Source organism: Diabrotica undecimpunctata, chromosome 6 (genome assembly GCF_040954645.1).
Source record: "Diabrotica undecimpunctata isolate CICGRU chromosome 6, icDiaUnde3, whole genome shotgun sequence".
Classification (NCBI taxonomy): Eukaryota; Metazoa; Arthropoda; class Insecta; order Coleoptera; family Chrysomelidae; genus Diabrotica; species Diabrotica undecimpunctata.
The window spans coordinates 107,207,583-107,230,777 of NC_092808.1; the positions used below are offsets into that span (position 1 = coordinate 107,207,583).

A 23,195-nucleotide genomic window follows, 5' to 3' on the forward strand; every position below is an offset into this window, starting at 1 on the left:
CCGACAAAGACGATGATCAAATAGAATAATTCTATAACAGCTTGGAAGAAGTGATGAGGACAACAAAGAAGACTTACTTATTAACAAATTGAGGTCAAAAACGGTAAATTTTTGCTTTTCTCGTCTATCAGCAAAAAGTAAAGCGTTTGAAACAAATTTGAGAAGAAAAGAAACTTATAAGTCATATAAAAACCTTTAAAATGGCGTTTTTCTAAACGTTACTATCCTTATTTGTTGCTTAGAAAATTGCAAAATAAGTCAAAAATTTCGGTTTTTTATAAATGTTAATAACTTTTTTTTTAAATAAACTTATAACCTTTATATTATACAAAATATTGGGTCTTGAGGTGCTTAAAATAAGATCAAAATTTCAAGTCGATCGATCAGATAGATTCTAAAAGAAGATTTATTCTATTCAGATATTTAAAAAAGAATTACGAAAAATAATTTTAAATATTGCAAAATAATTTGGCTAAAACATGTCAATTTTTTGGTTATAAACAATAAGAATAACTTTTTAACCGTTAACTGCAAAAAACTGATTTTCTCATATTTTGACAGCCCGAATTTTTTTATAAATTTAAAAGGAAAAAAAGTTGACCTAGGACACTTTGGGACGAAGTTAGTGCCTTTTTTTATAAATTGACAGCAGCTTTGTTTATAACAATTAAGAAACCTAGTTAGGGTCATCTGAAAGAACATACTTTAAGGTATCAAAATTGGTCGGTTTTGAAACTAGTGAGAGCGCAGGAGGAGAAGGAGGATATCGATGTATCTTTTTTTAATTTTCATGTACTTTTTGCATACATTACGAATATGTATTATTTAAATAATTAGGTTGTTAAATAAACCATCTAATTTGTTTGAACCATTTTTTTTCAGTTTTTATTTTTTTTAGGAATATCCGAGGTGAGGTAATTTTTATTGTAAAAAATAAATATTTATAATCACTATTGTTGCAAAAAAATTTAATTTTGGATAAACAAATTAAATAAGTTTTAAACTCTTTGACCGATCGACTTGAAATTTTGATCTTATTTTAAGCACCACAAGATCCAACATTGTGTGTAATATAAAGGTTATAAGTTTATTTTCAGTGATTCAATGAAAGATGGAAAGAGGAGCTTAAACAAACCAATGCAGAGGAAATAATAAAAATAGAAAATTTAAGAGATGACTCCATAAAATCATTATATCAAAAAAGGCTAGAACAGAAAATACAAATGGAGAATATCGAAAATAAAAGCAATGTAGAGACTAGCTGGAGAAAACTTAAGAAAAATATTCTGGATGCTGCCCGAGAAGCCCTTGGAACGACAATAATAAACAAAAAGTGGTCAACGAAAACACCATGGTTTACACTAGAGGTTTTAAACAAAAATGTCACCAAAAAAAGAAAGCTTTCCTAAAATATAAGTCAGAAAAAACGAATGAATCATATGAAGAATATAAAAGAATAAGAACTGAAACTCATCAATTGGTAAGAAAAACAGATTACTGGGAAAGATTCACAAAAGGACTAGAGATGGATTTCTATGGACAACAGAAACAAGTATGGCGCTTCATAAGACAACAAAGGAGCGAAATGAAAGAACTAGTTGAAATAGAACACATACAAGAGGAACATGGGTGGCCTTCCTGGCAGAAATGTTTAAAAAACAAAACGAAGAACCTTTACCAGAAACGCCAAATATAATAACTGAGGAAAAGACCGAAAGCTCCCAAAACGATGTGAAAGAAAGAATAAACAAATTAAAAAACAGAAAGTCACCAGGAGAAGATCAAATACCAAATGAACTCTTAAAATATGGAGGTGATCACCTTGTACAACAACTGCAACTTCTTATTAATAAAATAATTACCACGAACAGAATACCAGATGAACGGAGGAGAGCGATCATGGTGATGTTCTTCAAAAAAGGAGATAAGAAAGAACCCAATAATTATCGAGCAATAAATCTATTAAATACAACACTCAAATTGACAACAAGAATAATAGCGACAAAAATAAACGAACGAATATCTCTGCAAGAGGAACAGCAACGATTTCGGACAGGAAGATCATGCACGGATGCAGTTTTTGTAATAAGACAAATAAAAGAAAAGTCGCTGGAATACAAAAAACCAGCATGTGTCTGATAGATTTTGTAACGATGTTCTGATCGTTTAACAGTTCGAACCGTGGGAGTGTCAATATTTGCGCATCCACTTCTACAACGTGGCGGCGGCGAAGTGGGATTCGGAACGGCTATTTAAGGCGTGTGAATAGCGGAATTAGACAGTCTTGTAGCTAGCGCTCTAGGCTCCCTGACTCGCCGGTGTAGTGAACCTGCGAGCCAACCCAGACAGAGAGATTTCCGTATTGAGGATCATACCCTGTCCTTAACCAAGCGGAACCCATCGGTATTGTGTATTGAACATTACCGTGGATCTGCACAGAGCCAAACCGGACAGAGAGATTTCCGTATTGAGGATCGTACTCTGTCCTTAGCCAAGCGGAATCCATCGGTATTGTGTACTGAACATTACCGTGGGTCTGCTATTTCATTTCTTTATTAGTAATAAGTAGTTTCTTTTCTTTTATAGACGTTCGCCGGGGAACTCATTCATCGCGGGACCCAGACGGGAACGTAGAATTCATTTTATTTTTATTTTATAAGTATACAACATAGAATTCCTTTTTTATTTTTTATTTATTGTATATATACTAAATAGATTTATTTTTATTTCAAACCTGCGTTTTACTTAGTCTGTCACCCGGAAAGAGCTACCCATCACAATTTGAAGAAAGCGTTTGATAGAGTGAGAATTCGGGACGCGATACATTTATTATATGAAAAGGGAATATCACTGGATTTAGTAAAAACCATTGAGAATATATATAAAGATAACATAGCTATGGTAAGATGTAAAGGAAAACTATCGCAACCTATCAAATATGAAACTGGTATTAGACAAGGAGATTCGCTGAGCCCATTAATATTTAATCTGATAATGGATGAAATCATAAAGAATGTTAAAAAAAGAAGAGGATATAGAATGGGAGAAAAGGAAATAAGGATAATATGCTACGCCGACGACGCCATAATAACAGCCGAAAATGAAGATGACCTACAAAGATTAATTAAAGAATTCGAAGATACGGCGCTCATATACAACATGGAGATCTCAACAGAGAAAACTAAAACGATAGTGATATCAGCGGAACCAAGACGATGTAAACTCGTCGTAAATAACAAAATAATAGAACAAGTGATGGAAACTGAATACTTAGGAATAAAACTGTCAAGCTACGGAAAAGTGGAAGAAGAAGTACAAAAACAAGTGAACATGGCAAACAGAGCAGCAGGATGTCTCAACAACACAATCTAGAGAAACAAATACCTCACAACGGAAACGAAAGCCAGGATATATAAATCAACAATAAGACCGACAATGACGTACACAACGGAAACAAGAGTAGATACGGCGAAAACACAAAGACTACTGGAAACAACAGAAATGAAAGTCTTACGAAAAATAACAAACCAAACTCTAAGAGACAGAGTAAGAAGTGAGGAAATACGAGCGAAATGTGGTATAGAGGAAATAAACGCGTGGACCAAAAGAAGAAAAGTGGAATGGAATCAGTTGCCTGGCCGGACGAGTGTCACAAACAGGGTACTTTTTTTGCTTATTTCCCTGGTCTAAGTAGGACAGTCCAAAGTTGGTGAATACGAATTAGGTACTAGGAATGAAAGACGAGATCATTTACTTCAGTTTTGTCAAACTGAAGATTTAGTTAAAGAAACACATTTTTCAAACTGTTTCCAATGCGACTATATGCGTCAACATCTCCTCAGCATTCAAAAGAAAAACTAATAAGAAACCAAATAGACTACGTCATGGTGACAAAGAGATACTGTAACGCCATGAAAAGTACTAAAAAGCCGTATAATTTGAACAACGGCATACGATTTATTGACTTCGATGACCTGGCAACGCTGCGCTTACAGAAACATTAAATTCTTTCCGATACTGTATACTCGGATATAAAAAATTAATTATAGAGCAAACACTCACCTTGCCAATTCACTTGTTCTTCCCAAAAAATCCAATTTATCGAACAACTCCAAAATCATAACGACCTTTGTTAAATAATACTTCACAGTTTTATGTCTATATAACTGAGTCCTGTGCTCCCACCAAAAAGATAGGTCTTTGAAGGAATAGTAAGGAAATCTTTTGTGCAGAATATGGTAAGATATAGATTCGAAAGTATAACTTTGTAAAGCAATTTCGTATCTCATAAGTCTCCAAACGTCTAAAACAATTCTTCCTATCAATCGGAGTTCAGACTGTTCAGATTCATCGTGTCTTGGTTTTGCATAATTATCTCTTGTTCTGCCCAAAAGCGGTTTAAGATTCATATTTAGCGTGTATCCTCTTTCTATTAGATAACCCCAGGACAACAATTCTAATTCGTAGCCCGCAAAGATATCCGGGTCCCAATATTCAATTATTTTTAAAAATTCTTTTATTAAATTTTCTTCTGAATCTACATACGTTAAGGCACAGTTATAGCCCACACCATCTAAAACTGGTATTTTACTACTGGTAGGACTTGTTATAATGTTGTTAATAGCAACGATGCCTTTACACTGGCGTTCCTTTAATCTAGGCTCAGGTATGTCGTGTAATATTGAATAAAATATGGCTCTTATAGAGTCATAAGCTGGATCTGGTTTGTAATCACCTCTAGTACGAATATGCAATTCCATAACCACCACGGTCAGGTTTTGGTGTTCGATTACTGCTCTCGCATTTTGCAAATTTTGTGCCGAATTATTTATACTATTATCTACATTGATGCCCGTTATTTGACCGGAATAATTTACAGATGTTTCCTCGGTTAGTGACAACGACTTTCTGACGGATCTTGTAAGAACCCGATTTCTAATTTCTTTCCTCCTCTTTTTGTAATTTTCTCTAAATATAGGACTAGTTTTATCTGAAGGTTTTGACGATTTGAGAGTGCTATTTGTACTACTTTGACTAGATGTTGAATTTTTCGGCGTTACAGGAGACAAAGTCAATGTCAAATCCATTTCATTGTCACTATTTGCTCCAGGGCTTAACGGTACATAAATCTTAACTTTTTGCTTGCGATTTTCTGTTACACAAGACTGTTTAGACTTTTGTTCGATCCAATTCTTAATGAATTTTAAACTGGGCGGTTTCTGGACTGGTGTTATTACACAATGCATATTTTTACAATGACTAAGTATCACACTATTCATATTTGCTTTATTTAACTTTACATTGGATGGTAATTGTTCTAGTTCACATTTCCTAAGGATATTTAAACTATCAGTTGCAGTTTCAAATTCCGGTAAGTGAATAGCAGCCTTACTGTTAACCTTTAATACATTAAATCCAACTTCCACACTTGCCGTTACATCTTCGGCATTACTGTAAAACGGTTCTTCAGTCTTGACATGAGGAATTTTGTACAAATCTAAGGAATTCAAAACTTCAGTTTTATTGGGTGGTCTAATTTTTGGAGTAATCAATACTATTTCAGAATTATTTAGTAAAGGTTTTTCCCCTGTTTCGATACTTAATTTACTATCTTCTGGTGTAGATTCCATATTAATTTCCGGTTTTATTGCATCTTCTTCAATTATAGTATTTAAATTATATGAATGTTTCTGAACCTGCTGATATGGTGTTAACAAATCAGAACTGGAGCTCCCTGAAGAATTATATTTTTCTTGAGAAATTTTTTGAGAAGAGTATGGCGATAAATACTTTGAACATCCTTCCCTAGCGACAAAATTTGTTTCTCTATCATATATTTCTGAAGGTATCAATTTCGGCATGTTCTTTATTTCTGTATTGAAAAAAGATTTCTCGTGTTCATCATTGTCTGTACTAAAAATTGTACCCGAATTTGAAGTAGAATCCTTACTAGATTCGTCATGAATTGAATCTTTTGTAGAGTTTTCTTCTACAGGAGTTGGAAGATTTTTTGTTGAAACATTTTCGTTTTTTAAATAGGTACAAACTAGTTTTTCTTCAACAATTGTTGAATGTAGATCCAATGAAGATTCCTGATCAAATAGTTGGCGCTTTACAGTAATATCCGATGCTGACCTTTGTCTTCTTTTAGATATTGAACGAGGTGTCTTTTGATCCCTAAAATTAAAAAAGAAGTGTGTTATACAATACTAAATTATAAATAACACTGAAATCAAAGTATGGAATAGTTGTTAGTGACTCCAGTATCGTTTAAAATTATACCAGAATAAAAAATATATTTTCTGGTACAATTTAATCAACCTTTCGAAATAAAGGTTTTCAATCAGTGGTCCATAAGATCGAATTTAGAGTCTGCGAAAAATTTCAAACGTGTGCCGGTGAATAAAAGTGAGCGCCTAGTGCAATCCTTACACTTTACGGGCCACAGAACTCTAATCCTTAATAAAAGTGTTCCTTGCCTTGATTTAGACGGTGTCGGAATGTAAATAAACAAATTTGTGATCCGGTCGAGAGGGACACTGAATCAATTTTTTGTGCCGTTCGTATGGAAACTGTTGTAATGGTTCTGACACGATGGCCGCACTGACGATTCTTATTTCTAGGACCGAGTCCGCATTAAGAATTTTTTTACTTCCTTCTTAACTAATATTTTATTTTTAATATTGTTGGATAAAAAAAAAATGAATATTTAATGTGTAATGGTTGTCCAGAAACTCTCATGGTAAACGAAGACCGGAAATTCCTCAGATAATTTTAAGACAATTTAACCCAATTCACCTAGTCCGAAAATGCTTCCTAAGGGAGCTAGAGCTCTTTAAAGATGGCGCCTTGTAATTATTTTTGTTAAATACCTCCAGAGCGCTTATATTTAGAAAAACTAAAGCTAATACGATTATTTATCCTCCAGAGTTAAATCGATTCCATCAATTGCGAATTTCTAGTACCGCTCATATGCATCCGTTTCGGGTAGGTCAACGGTTATTTTGACTTATTACTTTTAGGCATTCGGGATACTAGTTTATTAAATTTTCAGGTTATCTAGTACAAAAAGGTACTGTTACTTTAAGTTGGTAGAATACACCGTTTTATAGAAAAGTCGATTAAAAAATTTTTCTTTTTTTCGTCATGAAAGTTAAATTAATATTTTTTGTACTAGTTGGCTTTGAAATGTCAACAGAAGTATAACCTACCTTTTTTATCGTCAAAATGTTGTCAGTTAGCGAAGTTTATCTTTTAGTTTCTTACTTTGTGGCATTCAAACATAACAATTTTAATTCAACAAAAATGATGATCGAACAGCGTATTCCTAATGAGGAATAGGCTGATATGCATTTAGTTTATGGTGAAATGAGGTGTAATGCTCGAGCAGCACACCATAGATACGCTGAAAAATTTCCGAATCGTGAGTATCCCATTCACTCAATATTTACAGATCTTCATCAATGATTAAGAGAGACAGGTTCAGTGGTCCCAAAAAATAATAAAACAGGGCGACATGATGATGTAACAAAAGCACATGAAGGTGCAATTTTAATGGAAGTTGAGGAAAATCAAGAAATTAGCGTTCAAAGACTATCTGCCATGTATCCCACAATTTCAAAATCTTCCTTAGGAAATACCTATCTTCTTCTTCTTGATGTGCCTTATCCGTTATGAATGTTAACGATCATCATGGCAATCTTTATCTTATCTGTAGCAGCGAGGAAAAGCTGCACAGATGCTGTATTGAACCAGATTCTGAGATTCTTTAACCAAGATGTTCTTCTTCCTGGACCTCGTTTTCCAAATATTTTTCCTTGCAGGATGGCTTGAAGGAGAGCATATCTAGATTCATTTCGCATACTATGTCCGAAGAACTGTAACTTTCGAGATTTGATGGTGGTCAGTACCTGTCGGTTCTTATTCATCCTTCTAGGGACCTCCTCATTTGTGACTCGGTCAGTCCACGGGATCTTAAGCATTCTCCGATATAGCCACATCTCAAACGCTTCCAGTTTTCTGCACATATCTTCGTTCAAGGTCCACGATTCAACACCATAAAAAAGGACAGAGAAGACGTAGCATCGCAGTATTCTTACTTTTGTATCAAGAGAGAGGTTGTGACTCTTGAAGGAGGCCCCCATCCGATTGAAGGTGGATCTAGCTTTTCCGATGCGTGCTCTAATATCCTGGTTGTTGGTCCATTTTTCATTTATTATGGTGCCGAGGTAGTTGTAGTGCGTCACTCTTTCTACAGCGGATAGGTTGACGTAGAGTTGACCTTCTGTTATTCTTTTCTTGCTAATTATCATAAGCTTTGTCTTGTTATATATTGTCTTCATAAGTTTATATTGAGTCCATATTGTTGACTGTAATACGTGATTTTGTTCATAAGAACTTGTAGGTCTTCTAAGTTGTCCGCAAATACTATGGTGTCATCTGCATATCTGACGTTGTTTAGCCGGTAACCATTTAGTAGAATACCTATTTCAGTTTCGTACCTATCTTACACAACGAAAATTTATATACTTTTCATTTTACAAAGGTACAAGCACTGCTACAAGATTTTCCTGTTCGTGAAGAATTCGCTAGATGGTTACAAAATCAGAAAAATCAACATGAAGATTTTTCAGATAAATTTTGTTTTGCGACGAAGCTACATTTCCTGCAAAATGCTTTACCTGATTCGTTAGATGATGTGCCTTTAAATATTTGGCAAAACTTATGGTCTCTACATGAAAACTGTCCGGCCTACTTTAGCAGGAATGTACGTAATGTCTTGATAATAACTACGAAGACCACTGGATTGGAAGAGACTAACAGCTATTTTGTACTTTGAGTAAATGTTTAATCTCTTATTTTACGAACATATACTTTAACACCAATATATGAGCAAAGCTATCCCCAACTCTACTATGATAGAAAAGTACTGTGCAATTAATACAACTCAGATAAACTGTTACAAGAAACTAGAACTCTACATATTGAGTTCACTAACTGCTATAAGTATAATTCAGTGAGTTATTATAATGTTTTGAACATTTTATATAATGCTTTTAGAAAATGATTTTAGTGAAATTAGTAATACTGGCGACTTTTAATAGACAAAAAACGAAAAATCCAAAGTAATTGAACATTTACTGGCCCAAACCATCTTCTGCTATTTAAAAGAACATAAGCTATGATAAATATGAAACATTTCTTTAATAAAAGCTAAGCCCCATTCAAACTCACTTTTCTATTTTTATTTCCGGTTTATGGATAGCTAAAACATGAAAATATAGCTTTAGTAATATCAAGAGAGATGGAAACGTACTCAATACTCAATATAAGTTTGTAACCATTCAATATTTACCTAATTTAGAACTTTTTATTACAGATTTTGGGGATTTTTGAACAGATATTGGTAATGCTTTATACCTAGAATCTATTTTAGGTGTTTTACTTCTTCGATCAGATATAGATTTCTCTTTTTCTTCTTCTGAAGACTCACTGTCGTAATTTCCATCCAGAAAATAAGGAAGATCCACATGCTTGTTCGAAATACCTAAAAGAGACAATGAAAAACATAAGTGTTAAATAATTGAACCTAGGTAATTTTACTTCATAGAAATTACAAATTACGCAAGATTTCGACGCTGTTCTTTTTCTCGCCGCTTGCACCCCACGGAATTCGTATAGAAAAAAATGATCTTTGACACAGTCTCCATAGTTTTGTAGGTCGAAAAATTTATTATTGCCGGCGTCATCGCAGACCTTATTTTTTTATTTCCTGTAAGGACGACGACATTCGATGCTATTTTTCTTAACTGACGGCATTGAACGCGTCGTTAATCTGAGGACACCTTCAGATAAAAAAAAGTAAAGTTCGTGTAACCTTCTGGCTAAGGTCTAGTGTTAGGGTTTTCAGGTCGCACAAGCGCCCCTAATATGACTTAACGACTACTTTCGTAGCCGGGACCGACGGCTTTACGTGCCGGGGTGCCGGGGTTCGAACCCGGGCTCTTCAGCTTGTTAAGCCAGTAACATAGCCACTGAGCTACGGCTGTCACACTTTCAGATGGCATCGGGTGGTCAAAATCTGCCCATGGCTTATTTGTCAATCAATTTTTATTCTTATTTCGTTCTTTTATCATTATATCTATATTTCCATGTCCATCGTTTACAATTTCAGCTGTTTCTAAAAACATTCGTTTTTAGATAGGGAAAATGTTTGGAAAAGTATTTAGTATTTATTTAAATCTTTTCTTTTAAATACTCTTATTATTTTAAGTGTTTAGTGTTAAGTAATGCACGCGCCTCTCTCTTATGGGGAATAAGGAATCTTACATAATTATCTTGTTAGAAATCATTGTTTGTGTAAATTGAGGACGACTATATTTAGATACTACATTTAGATTAGTCATCTGGCATATGCCGAGAGACATATGCCTATCAAAATAAAAGAATGAAGAATAAATTTTAAGTACATTATAAGATACTGCAATAACATAAATCAAACATATTTTTGTAGATTCCATGCGTAACTACTATCGATGAAATCACTAGAAATAACGAAGGTGTAAATATAGTTTTAAATTATCAATACGTAACAACTATGGAAAATGAAAAACGTTTTGGACCGTACAACCTGAACAAAATGGCATAGAAAAATTGAGACTTTTGAAGAAATATAGTGAAGTATTATCAGGATGATGATGATGAATTAAAATGTTTGCATGAGTAGTTTCTCTTCTCAAAATGTTACTGTTTCAATTTATTGTAAATCTTACAAGAAATACTTACATGAATGTCTTCGTTTTCGTCTTTTCTTGATATCTGGAAAAGTTTGACATTTAATTCCGGGGTTTAAATCCTGTTCTCCTCCTATATCACAAGTATTTCCAATAAATTTTTTATCACAGTCGTTATAGAAAAAACCATCAACCACATTACGGCTTTTAAGGCACTTTACTTCATCCAAAACTAAACTATCTTTTCTAAAGTGTAGGGAGTGAGGTTTAGTCGCAGTACATTCGTCCTATAATATAAATGATAATATATACTATTCAAATTACATCGCATGAAATATTTGCCACCAAGAAGGCATGTTAATCAAATCTAAAGCAAGATTCTTAAATATAGCTAAGCTAATTTATATTTAAATGGGAATAAGCCACATTAAAGGTTAAAATACATTTATTGACGTTTCAATTTCCACTTCGGAAATCGTTCTCAAAATACAAACATTAGTAAATTTACCTTTAATGTGGCTTATTCCCATTTAAATATAAATTAATTTAAAATGCCACAAGAAAATAGCTTCAGAACAATATAGCTAAGCTATTCATACTTTGCAAAGTACATAATATAAGTCATTTTAGAATGACAGAACTTTAGAACGCGACAAAGGCAAAAATAAAGCACTATTGGTACAATAAAATATTTTTTTAAACTCAATTATCTGAAAATCTTTGTTTATCTTGTGGTACATATTATATGCTTAGCTGTAGTTCTCATCTTTATTTATACATGTTTTATATTTTGGGTACACACAATAAAGATTATTCTATTTATTACTAGATATTACCAATTATTATTACAAATGTTATAACCTAAAGATGATATAACGCCAAAAAACGAAAGATATACTACTAAAATTGTTATAAACATAAAATCTTCTCTATAACAAGTAAAACAACACTTTTTGCAACATGTTCTGAGCGTTTCCAGGTTGTAGCTATGAAAACTGATTAAGACACGTGACTATTTTGCCACGCACCGATCATTTATTCTTTGAAAACTGTCGCAGATCACGGAATATCACTTTTAAAATTGTCATAGCATTATTATATTTGGTAGCTTCTCTTGCGTTGAAGCCAGCTTCTTCAATTTCTTCACAAATTTGATCTCAGAGTAGATTTCTTGTATAGCAACTGGTTATTCTTTCAATTAAGAAGACTACGGGGTGAGTTGAATATAATTGACTAATTGTTGCCAGAGAGATTAGAGAATATGTGATAACGAGAGAGAGAGAGAGAGAGAGAGAGAGAGAGAGAGAGAGAGAGAGAGAGAGAGAGATTTGTTTAAGGCGTTAATATGAATAAAGGTTTGTAATATTGCATATAATTCTACTGTCAAATAGACGTTTCAGGCATTAATTTAAATTGGAAGGGGGAATGTAGAAAATCTAATATTTTAAATGTTTAATTTTTGTGTATTCCTCCAGAAACAGGAGGACAACTATGAAGCAAAATATAAAATTTGAAAAACTACTTGTTGATGATTTTAAGAAATTCAGATGCAGAAAGGAAAAAAGATACTTTTTTTGCTCTCTCTCGCACAAAAAAAAACTGCAAAAAACAGACTGAAATGTTACAAAATAAAGCTGCCCCACCAGAGTCCCCATCGTAGATGCCTGGAAAGAAAGATTCCACGTAAAAAAGATCTCTCTGAAGATAAAGACGATAATCTCTTTTCATATTCATTCTTTATATGAGCCATAACAACTGTATGTTGGAACAAGCAGTTATTTTGCGAATATAAAGCCAATTTACCAAAATTCTTTTATTTATTTTTTTTTATTCGTAAATATAAAATTAACAACATTTTTTATCATGTATCGAATTTTTTTGGCGGCTTTAATATATATTTTATATTGATTACTATTTAATTAATTGTTTGATAAACAAAAACTGCTGACAAGTAAATATTGGAACATTTTTTGCTTTTCCCCGTTTCTTAAATTTTATCAGCATGGCACAAAGAAGGCTTTGAAATCAAACTTACGAGTAGGTAGTGATTTGTCAACAATAATTGTCACGCTTCATTTGAGTTTGAATAACGACAACAGTCAGTTTTATTACGAGTAAAATATAATAATGGCACGTGGAAAACCTACTGATCTAAAAGTTCGAGAAACTATTATTCATCAGTACCATGACGGGAAAACAATGCGTGAAATTTCCAGTGAATTGACTGTCACAACAACTATTGTGTTTATTATAGTTAAGAAATATGGACAAACTGCCAGTATTGATGTTTGCGGCAAAAACTCAAGCCACCCAAAAGCTGTTTCTTAAAGGAATGTAAAGCGTTTATTATAATTAGAATACGTAAGTCGGGAAGAAGAAATACACTACCAGACGTAACTGCTAGAAGGAATAGAGAAACTGGGATGAATGTTTCCAGAGAATCATGTCGCAAATATATCCACAAAAGCAGTCTTAGTTTGTATAAGGTATGTTTGATAGGTTTTTTGGGATTTAAATTTTCTATTTTTTGATTTATTCGAGTAGGCCAAAGAAAAACCATTGTTGACGGAAACTCAAAAAATGAGTCATCACATTTAGGGAAAATCAAAACTTTCGTGGACCAAACATAACTGGGACAAAGTTATCTATAGCGACGAAAGCAAATTTGATGTATGTGTCGGAGATTATCGAAAGCGTGTGATTCGGGAAAAAACAGAAGCATTCCATAAGGATTGTCTGAAAAGAACTGTAAAGTTTCCACAGAGCATCATGGTGTGGGGTTGTATGTCGTCCAAAGGGTTGGGAAGTTTACATTTTATTGAAGGCATAGTAAACGCAGCCAAATATCAAGATATTCTTGAACATTCGTTTCTACAAAGTGCGGCAAAGTTATATCCATCCAGAGATTTTATCTTTCAGCAGGACGGAGCCTCATGCCATACGGCTAAAACTACCAAAAAATGGATGGGAGAACATGAGAGTAAACTTTTGCCACATCCTTCTAGCAGCCCGGATCTTAATCCAATAAAGACACTTTGACACAAAATGAAACCACGCCTAAGAAATAACCCTCAGCGAACGTTGCCAAAACTTCGTGCTAAATTACAAGAAATATGGGATAGTTTCACCCCTGAATTCTGTGAAGGTCTAGTTGATACAATCCCTAATAAAGTTCAGGTTGTTATTTAAGCTAAAGGCGACATTATGACTTAATGACTTTTATTTTAATTTATTAAAAACCTCTTGTTCCAATATTTAGTTGTCAGCATTTTTGGCTATCAAATAATTAATTAAATAATAATCAAGATAAAATATATAATTAAACTGTAAAAGTAATTCCATACATCATAAAAAGTAAAAAAAATTAATGGGAAAATCCCAGTAGTTGGCTGTATGCCATCGTTTAAAAAACATACAGAAGTTAAAACACTTCACAATTGTATCTAGGTATATAAAATTTTTATATACCTAAATACAATTGTGAAGTGTTTTAACTTCTGTATGTTATGATAAAAAGTGTTGCCAATTTCATATTTACAATTAAAAAAAAAATAAATTAAAGAATTTCGGTAAATTGGTATTTTCTTCGCAAAATAACTGCTTGTTCCAACATATAGTTGTTAGGGCTCGTATATTGCTTTCACACTGGTGGCTAAAACGGTAATATGTCAATTTTATTTGAATTTCCTTGCCCCAAATAACTATCGAACTTTCATAATACAGTTCGTTGATATCTGATTGCGCTGTCTGAAGCGCCAACGGGGAGCTAAATAATGTCAAATGGAGTTTCACGCTACTCTCCTAGACATCTTAACACCTATTTATTGTCAAACAGCCGAAAGTTTCAATGATAAGACCTAATGGTACAGATGGCTAACCTGACTATGACATTGAAGGTACTCCAAGAGTCATGTTCAAAGCTACATTTATTGAAGAGGAGGGACAATTTACAGATAGTATAACACTGCTCATCATCCAGCCTCGAAAGTCCACTGCTCAACATAGGCCTCTTCCTCGTGCTTTCAACCCCGTCTATTTTGCGCCATTCTCGTCCATTTTTAATTTTGTCTTCTTAAATCGTCAACCGACGCTTCTCGTGTCTTCCCTTGGTCTTTATTCCAATAACCTCCTTGTCCCTCGCCTATCCGTCATTCTAGCTATGTGTCCTGCCCATCTAAGTTTTTTTAACTATGGTATACAGCCAAAAAACTAGGAATTTTCCCTTTATAAGTTAAACTAACACTCCTTACACTAAATACCAGACACTTAAGTAAAATATTGAAACCAAACATAGCGCTGAAAATAACCCGTAACAAAACCTGCGATCTCAGAAAAATATATTTAACATTAATGATAACCAGTGGTAAAATTTACAGGTCATACAGATAAGTAGTAGCTAAAGCAAGGACTATCAATAACCAAGTATTAAGGAGCACTGTCAATACATGGTATTATAAGAGCACTGTAGAGACCTGGAAATAAACACTGTTAATCAAAGTATTAAAATACATCAAAAACGTCATCTACATTCTTAGCAATCTGTCCATGTGATTTAAGAAGAACCCTTTGATTTGGTAAAACGAAAAACTTAACTAAATTAAAAAACAACAAAATTGAATTTACTTACTGGATCATCTGCTCCATCGTAACCACCGTCCAATTGTGGAACGAGTGTAGTATTCCACAAATCATCATCACTTCCTTCGCTTTCACGTTTTTCTGGTACAACTTTTATAGGAGTTGTGACACATTCCAAAGATAAACTAAAATCTAATTCATTTTCATCTTCATCGTCTTCATTTTTGTGAGATACTGGAGTTAAAATGGAATCATCTTCCAATTCTTTAACATTTTCACCTAAAACAAGAAATATTTGTCAAAATCAAAGATAAAGCAAAATTAACCATATTTTTACATTTTACTTTTACATTCACTTTCATTAATATTTGTCACATTATCAAACCATTTCTTTCATTTATGTCCTTTAGTTAGCCTTTGTAATTCAGGACGAGCATTTACATGAATCATTCTACTCTACCAGAGTTAAAAATTCTTAAAATTACTTACCTAATTCATTTAAAACCTTATATAGTTCGTTAGCTTCTTCGTCTAGACTTATGTTTAATTTGGTTGAATCTTTAGGTATTATTGTCTCATCTAAATCATTAGAAGATACAGAGGTCTCACTTAAACAAAAGGGTGTCTGCGATTCAACCACTGACGCACTTTTATCTTTCATCGAAATTTGTGGTCCTGTAGGATATAGGAAAATTAATAATTAAATAATTAATTAAATTTATATACAATCAGATGCAAAGAAAACGCAACGGAGAAAATTTTGGTCAAATTCAAAGTATTTCAATTTTTTTATTTTTAGCCTTAATTTGATGATTTTTTTAGCACAATTATAACTTTATAAATTTTAATTTGGTGTGGTCAGCTTTTGATAAAATTTTATATTTGACTTATTGTACGGGGTTAATTAAAACGTGGTTTTATTAACTTTGAAACATCCTGTGAAATAATTCCGATTGCGAATTTTCGTAAAACCCTATTTTTTGGTTGCAACCATGTCTCCTAAGCTTTGTGTTTTTTGTTTCATGTCAAAATATACCTTGGTTCCTTTTTTAGAAAATGAATTTGCCACCCACAATTTAGAACTTTTTTAATTATGATTATTTTGGAGTTATTTTGTAATACGACGAGGTGGCTTTGGTGACTGTTATCATTATGTCATATTGACACTTACATTTTGTTTACCTATGATTGATCATGGTTCTTAGTGCCGGAGATTGTTAGAAACCTGTTGCTCTGGTTGAAGATGGGCGAAATTATGAATATGTGGCTAGAGTACTACACACTCATCGCTCTACCATCCAAAGAGTAGTGGAACGTTTTATACAAACTGGAACAAACAAGCGTAAAGTGGGAAGTGGCAGGAAGAGCAAAACTATCGCTTTAGATGATTGTTTTATACGAGTCAACACTTTGCGAGATCGTCATTTAACAGCGGTGCAAACAAGAAATCAGCTTCAAGAGGTTCGAGGCAATAATGTAAGTATATTGTTACGATAAATAATGACATGTCATATGACTCAAAACTGTAAACATATTTATTACTAATATCTTTTCTATTCTAGATATTTCGGCGCTCAGTTGAAAGACCTGTCTACCTGAATTGTGATGAGTCACCCGCGACTTCTGAGCTTCTGGGCTCTTCGATGGGATCGCCGCAATTCTCGAATAGCGGGGTTTTATATTTAAAGAAGGAATTCTGTTGTAAAGGGACAGTTAGTTTTTGAACGCGTCGCGTTTTAAAATGTAACGCACGTATTATAATAAATGACCAATAATTATATAATTAAATATAAGGTTGAATGCTCGAATAAATCAACTTTGATCAAATAAAAGGCATATATCGAGCACAGTTTAATTTAATCTTGCTCAAGTACTTTCGATCCCTAGACCATCATCGGGGGCATTTCGTCAATTGCGGCCTATCCGACAAGAACAAAATGTCATAAACATACAATTGTACATCACACTACACTACAAAAGGACAACCAAACACTTTAAAATTATTGAAGAAAAGCTACATTGCGTGCAGAAGATAAATAAATATAAATAAATATATAGTATATAGTATAATATATATATATATATATATATATATATATATATATATATATATATATATATATATATATATTATACAGTATATATATATATATATATATATATATATATATAGTATATAGTATATAAATATATAGTAAATAAATATAAAAAAAAAGATTCTGTCTCCGGCTTCTGCACGCAATGTAGCTTTTCTTTAATAGTTTTAAAGTGTTTGTTTGTCCTTTTGTAGTGTAGTGTGATGTACAATTGTATGTTTATGACATTTTGTTCTTGTCGGATAGGCCGCAATTGACGAAATGCCCCTGAAGATGATGTAGGGATCGAAAGTACTTGGGCAAGATTAAATTAAACTGTGATCGATATATGCCTTTTATTTGATCAAAGTTCAATTACATAATTATTGGTGTAAAATAAATTAGTAATAAAGACTTTAATAAATTTGTAAGTGTAGTATAAATAGAACCTTTAATAATAAATAAAAACAATAAATTAGATTAATAAAAACATAACAATATTTACAATTCGTGATTACAAAGATTACATGAATTTGGTTTGCAAAGTTGCAGATCAGCAACTGGGCCCAAATTACTTCCACGGCAGAGTGGCTAGACTACAATTTTCCAGGGAACATTTACATTGGAATTTAGGACAATGGAGTAATGTTCTTTTTACGGATGAGTCGAGATCCTGTCTTCACTCATCAGATGGGAGAGAAAGAGTATAGCGTCGAACTGGAGAGAGATTTGCGGAGTGCGCTTTCAGTCCCCGCGTTAGCCATGGAGAGGATTCGTTGATGGTATGGGCAGGAATATCCCGAGAGGCGCACACCGAATTCTTATTTATTGAGGGTTCGTTGACTACAGACCGGTATATTAAGGAAATTTTAGCGAATCACGTAGTACCCTTTTCTCAATATATTAGCGATGATTTTCTATTAATGCAAGATAATACGCGACCGCACTCTGCAATGTGCGTCACGTAATATTTAGAGGAAGTTGGTATTAATAAAATGAACTGGCCAGCATGTTCGCCAGATCTGAACCAATAGAGCACGTTTGGGACATGCTTGGTAGAAATATTAGAGGTCGCGAAGTCGCACCAGCCTCAATTAACGAACTTCGCTTGGTTCTAGAAGAGGAATAGCAAAACATCCAGCAAGATGATATTCGCAACCTCGTAGACAGCATGAGACGACGTGTACAGGCAGTTATAGAGGCTAGAGGAGGCAATACAAAGTATTGTTATTTTTTAGTAGTTTTTCTTTGTTATTTGCGTACTTAGGTTAAGTTACATTTAAGTTGTTTTTTTTATGTTTTGTTATTGTTATCATTAAATTGCGTTAGGCTTTCACGGCCATCGTCTAACTTATTAAACTGTTTATTCGGGCTGTTGGGCCGTTGTCTTCTGTTGAGATTTGTTCTCGACGTTTCGCCAACACTAGGGGTTGGCATCTTCTGGAGATGTTGATGCTTCGCTTGTAAGCAGAAACTGACGACGCGTTGTACTACGGAGGCAATATTTATAATTCCCACTCGCCTCCCCTCCACTGGTTTCGGCTTGAGGGGGCGTGTCGTTGTTTTTAGTAGCTTTTCTATCTCCGTGTTTGGCGGGAAGGGCGTTTGTGGATTTTAATACTGGTATCCATGTTTTGTTGATTTTTAGTCCTTCTTCTATCCTATTGAAATTGTTTGGGTGCTTGTATATTTCCACCGCTTCCCGATATAACCGTGGGTAGTACTGTGAAGTTTTGTCCAGCATCTGTGTTTCTTCAAATAGTATTCGATGTTCTCCGCTTCCCAAAGCGTGTTCGGCAACGGCAGATTTGTCGATATGTCCTAAACGACAATGGCTTTTATGTTCATTTATCCTGGTGTTGGTGTGTCTTTTTGTGGTTCCCACATATACCATTCCACATGTGCATGGTATTCGGTATACTCCAAAAATTGTGCAAAAATTGTTATCATTGTTCATTAAAACCAAGATCATGTCGTTGCTTTTAACCATTATTTAAATACAGTGCTTCTGGGATGTCGATATGACATTCCTTCGATATCAGTCATCAAAGCCCCCATCTTCGTATTACAAATTAATACAAAAGATAATGGTAATAATAGAAAAAGTCGTAAATTGTGGATAGCAGAATCATTTCGCTCCTAAGAATGAACCAATCCATATTTTCACATGAAACAAAAAACATAATACTTAGAAGACATGGTTGCAACCGAAAAACAAGGTTTTACGAAAATCCGCTAACGGAATTACTCCACAGGATGTTTTAAAGTTAGGATAAAAAACCATCTTTTAATTAACCCCGTATAAGTCGAATACAAAATTTTATTAAAAAACTCACTATACTAAATTAAAATTTATAAATTTTTACACAGTGTGATGAAAAGATCATCCAAATAGGGCTAAAAATAAGGTTAAAAATAGGATGAAAAACTGAAATACTTTGAATTTGACCAAAATTTTCTCCGTTGCGTTTTTTTGCATCTGAGTGTATAATGTGGCTTGTTACAAGAAGTAATTAAGTCACTTTTGACATTTTTGGCCCAAGTGTCTTAAAAAAAGACAACAGTCTCAATGCAAGACGTGCCTAAGTATATCTAACCCTAAAAATTTCATTTTCATAAAATCAGAAATACCCATCTCTCAAAATATATTTTAATTATTTACTTTCTTTTTTACTTATTTCTACTTTCAGATCTTTCATAACCATTTACAACTAACAGAGGACTGCGCCAGAGATATGCGCTATCATGCACGCTGTTCAACCTAGCGTTAGCAAAAGTTATGAGATAATCAGGAATAAATTTAACAGTTACGATATATTTATCCGTAGTATACAAATAATGGTATATGTGTTCGACTCCAGCAGTCGAACACAGCAGACGTGCCGAAGAGCGACTAGCGACACCGCCGAGGAGCTGCAGCGACCAAGTCCGAGCCGAACTTATCAGTTCGTGCCGTGTATGTAAGCACGGTAGCGGAGACTTGGCGTTAACAGCGCCTAGGCCTGAAAAAGAGAGGCAAAATCCTACGTCACAACTAGGTTAGCCGGGGAGATTTGTTTTTTAAATCAGATCTTCACGGAGGCCAAAATTGAGGCGTAGGAAAGCGAAAAAGCATACGGGCTTGCCCGTCGGGATATTCTCTGTGCCTCCGTTGGGATGACACTGTGGGATATAGTTGTTTAGAACTCTATATCTGGCAGACACGGCCCCAGGGTCAGAGAATTGAGAAACTCAAGAGGATCCCCGCTTTAGTTCTGTCTAAAGCGTGAACTACCGCGAAAGAGGTCACTGGGTGGCACCCAGAAACCGTGCTGGCAACGGGCCAGACGGATGACAAAAAAGCCCTCATTCACATTCAGATATCCGTCCCCCAAAATGGATCGCTCTCGATCCCCGCCTGACAGAAAGGCACCCCCCAGTCCCACCCCATATGGTTACAGTGAGAGGAAACTCCACTGTAACATCTACGACGCACTACCCCCCATGGATGATGACAGCGCAAACTACGAAATATTCAAGGAACTGCCGATAGAAGACGAAAAACAAGAAAACGAAGGGGAATTCAAACGTCCCAAAAACAAGAAGAAGAGGACAAAAGACAGAGCGGAGGGAAACCGCGAAGAACCACAAACTACCGACGACGATACGCCAAAAAGGCTAACGCAAAAAAGGACAAGACAGAGAAGTAGCGAGGACGACAAGTCCGAACTACTTGCATTAAGGACATTATTAAAAGAAAAAGATGCAGAAATTGCATCTTTAAGGAAAAAGATACAAGAGCTCCAAGACACAATGGTAGCCTCTCAAAAGTCCATCATCGAACACATGGACAAGAAGTTCAACCAACTGAACTCAAAAAATCCCGAGGAAAACCTGGCAAACCAGGCACAGAAAAATAAACAAGAAGACAACCTGAAAAATCAGGCAAAACCGGAGGAAAACCCTAAAAATCAGGGCAAAAAGAAGCAAAAAACCACAGGAGCCATTCCAAAGAATACTCAAGCCGAAGCTACAGGAACAATCCCAAAAAATACACAAAAAGAAGAAAAAACAACAAAAGGAAGAAAAGAAGATTTCCCACCCCTCACCCCTCCGAAACAACATCAGGAAGGTGAAGCTAAAGCTGATCGGCGTCCTCCGTCTCCGTCACAGATGGACATTGAAGTTGCTCCCAAGAAAACTTGGGCAAAACCACCTGTAATCAAATTACAGAGTGTGAGATACACAGGTGCAATACTAAGTATTGCACAAAAACAACAAATCATCACAGCGAACAAGCTGTCGAGAAGTGGAAGAGAAACACTCATCCAAGCAAAGAACCCCGAGGACTATCGCAAAATGGTGAAAATCATTGAAAAATTCAATGAAGAAAATCCAATTCAATGGATTGCATTCCCATTAGAAGAAGACATCAAACCAAGGATGGTTTTGAGAGGGTTACCTCCAACTACGAACACGACTGAGATGTTCGAGGCCATCAGAGATGAGTATGATATAGAAGTCGTGTCGATTAAGAACATGACTTCAAGAAAAAGCGACAGAAGACACTTACCAATGTTTGTCATGACGGTGGAGAGGGAGGACGCCGAAAAGCTAAAAGGCATCACTAACCTGATGCACATGAAAATTAAAATAGAGGATCTACGCAAAGCAACAGGGCCCACACAGTGCTTCAACTGCCAGGGCTACCATCACGCGCAGAGAGCGTGCTTTAAAGCACCCCGCTGCGTAAAATGCGGAGAGGAACACTCCAGCAAAAGCTGCCAATTGCCCAAAGATCAAAAGGCAAAATGTGCAAATTGCCAAGGACAGCACCCAGCAAATTTCAGGGGATGCCCAAGATGCCCTACATGGGGACGTCAACAGCAGCCCCAACAAAGACAGAACGCAACGGCGCAAAGAAGGCCACAAATCACTCCCGGCGGCCCATCATACGCCCAGGCAGCAACAACAAAAGCACAAGATAAGGAAAACACCATCCTTATCTCAAGACAACACCAAGACGGCCTAGTTAACTCTGTGAAAGAGTTACTAACTAGAGTAGTCAACGAGGCGATAGCAGATATAAAGCTAGCACTGAACTAGTGCAAGCAAATAGGGGATACTTGAGGATAGGCTCCTGGAATCCAGGAGGCATAAGGACCAACCAGAATATACTGGACGAACTGGTCAATAGATACGAAATGGATGTCGTTGCAATACAAGAAACAAAACTTACAAGCAACATAAGTATAAAATTCCCAGGATACGACATATATAGGAACGACAACACAGCAAGATCAGGTGGCACAGCAATCTTAGTGAAAAAAGGCATAGAACACATCAGAATAATAACACCGCAACTAAATACTATGCAAGCAACAACAGTAAGAATACAAATGAGGCAAGGAGAAGTCAACATTACCTCCGCCTACGTGAGACCACAAGATCTACTGATCGACGACGACCTGAACACGTTCTTAAATAACGAACCCTCAATAATAATAGGAGACCTAAACGCAAGATCCCCTAATTGGAACGACAGAGCTACGAACAGAAATGGAAGACTATTAAATACCTACATCGAAAATAATGAAGACATTATGGCAATGGGCCCAACAGACCCTACTCACTATCCAGGAAACGGACTTCCCACACACATAGATATAGTAGTAGCAAAAAATCTAGGACTACAAACAGAATTACAAACATTAAACGAAGGCACAACCGACCACAATCCCATCCTATTAGAACTAGGTACGTGGGAGGAAGAAAGCACAATCAGAAGAATTAAAAAGAAAACAAAATGGACAAACTTTAAGAGACTCGT

General features: G+C 35.0%; 1 protein-coding gene across 2 annotated transcripts in view; it reads right to left on the bottom strand.

Moving 5' to 3' along the window:
- PolZ1 (DNA polymerase zeta catalytic subunit) overlaps positions 1 to 23,195 on the bottom strand; it is a 62,554-nt gene that overhangs the window by 18,324 nt on the left and 21,035 nt on the right. The window contains exons 6-11 of one of the 2 annotated variants that reach the window (XM_072535079.1): positions 15,801 to 15,986; positions 15,361 to 15,590; positions 10,786 to 11,020; positions 9,356 to 9,547; positions 9,235 to 9,265; positions 4,063 to 6,177 (exon numbers count right to left, since the gene is read on the bottom strand). In XM_072535079.1, the coding sequence (XP_072391180.1) occupies positions 4,063 to 6,177; positions 9,235 to 9,265; positions 9,356 to 9,547; positions 10,786 to 11,020; positions 15,361 to 15,590; positions 15,801 to 15,986 (2,989 nt within the window). The remainder of the gene's footprint in view (positions 1 to 4,062; positions 6,178 to 9,234; positions 9,266 to 9,355; positions 9,548 to 10,785; positions 11,021 to 15,360; positions 15,591 to 15,800; positions 15,987 to 23,195) is intronic. The other variant, XM_072535080.1, reaches the window with a different exon arrangement.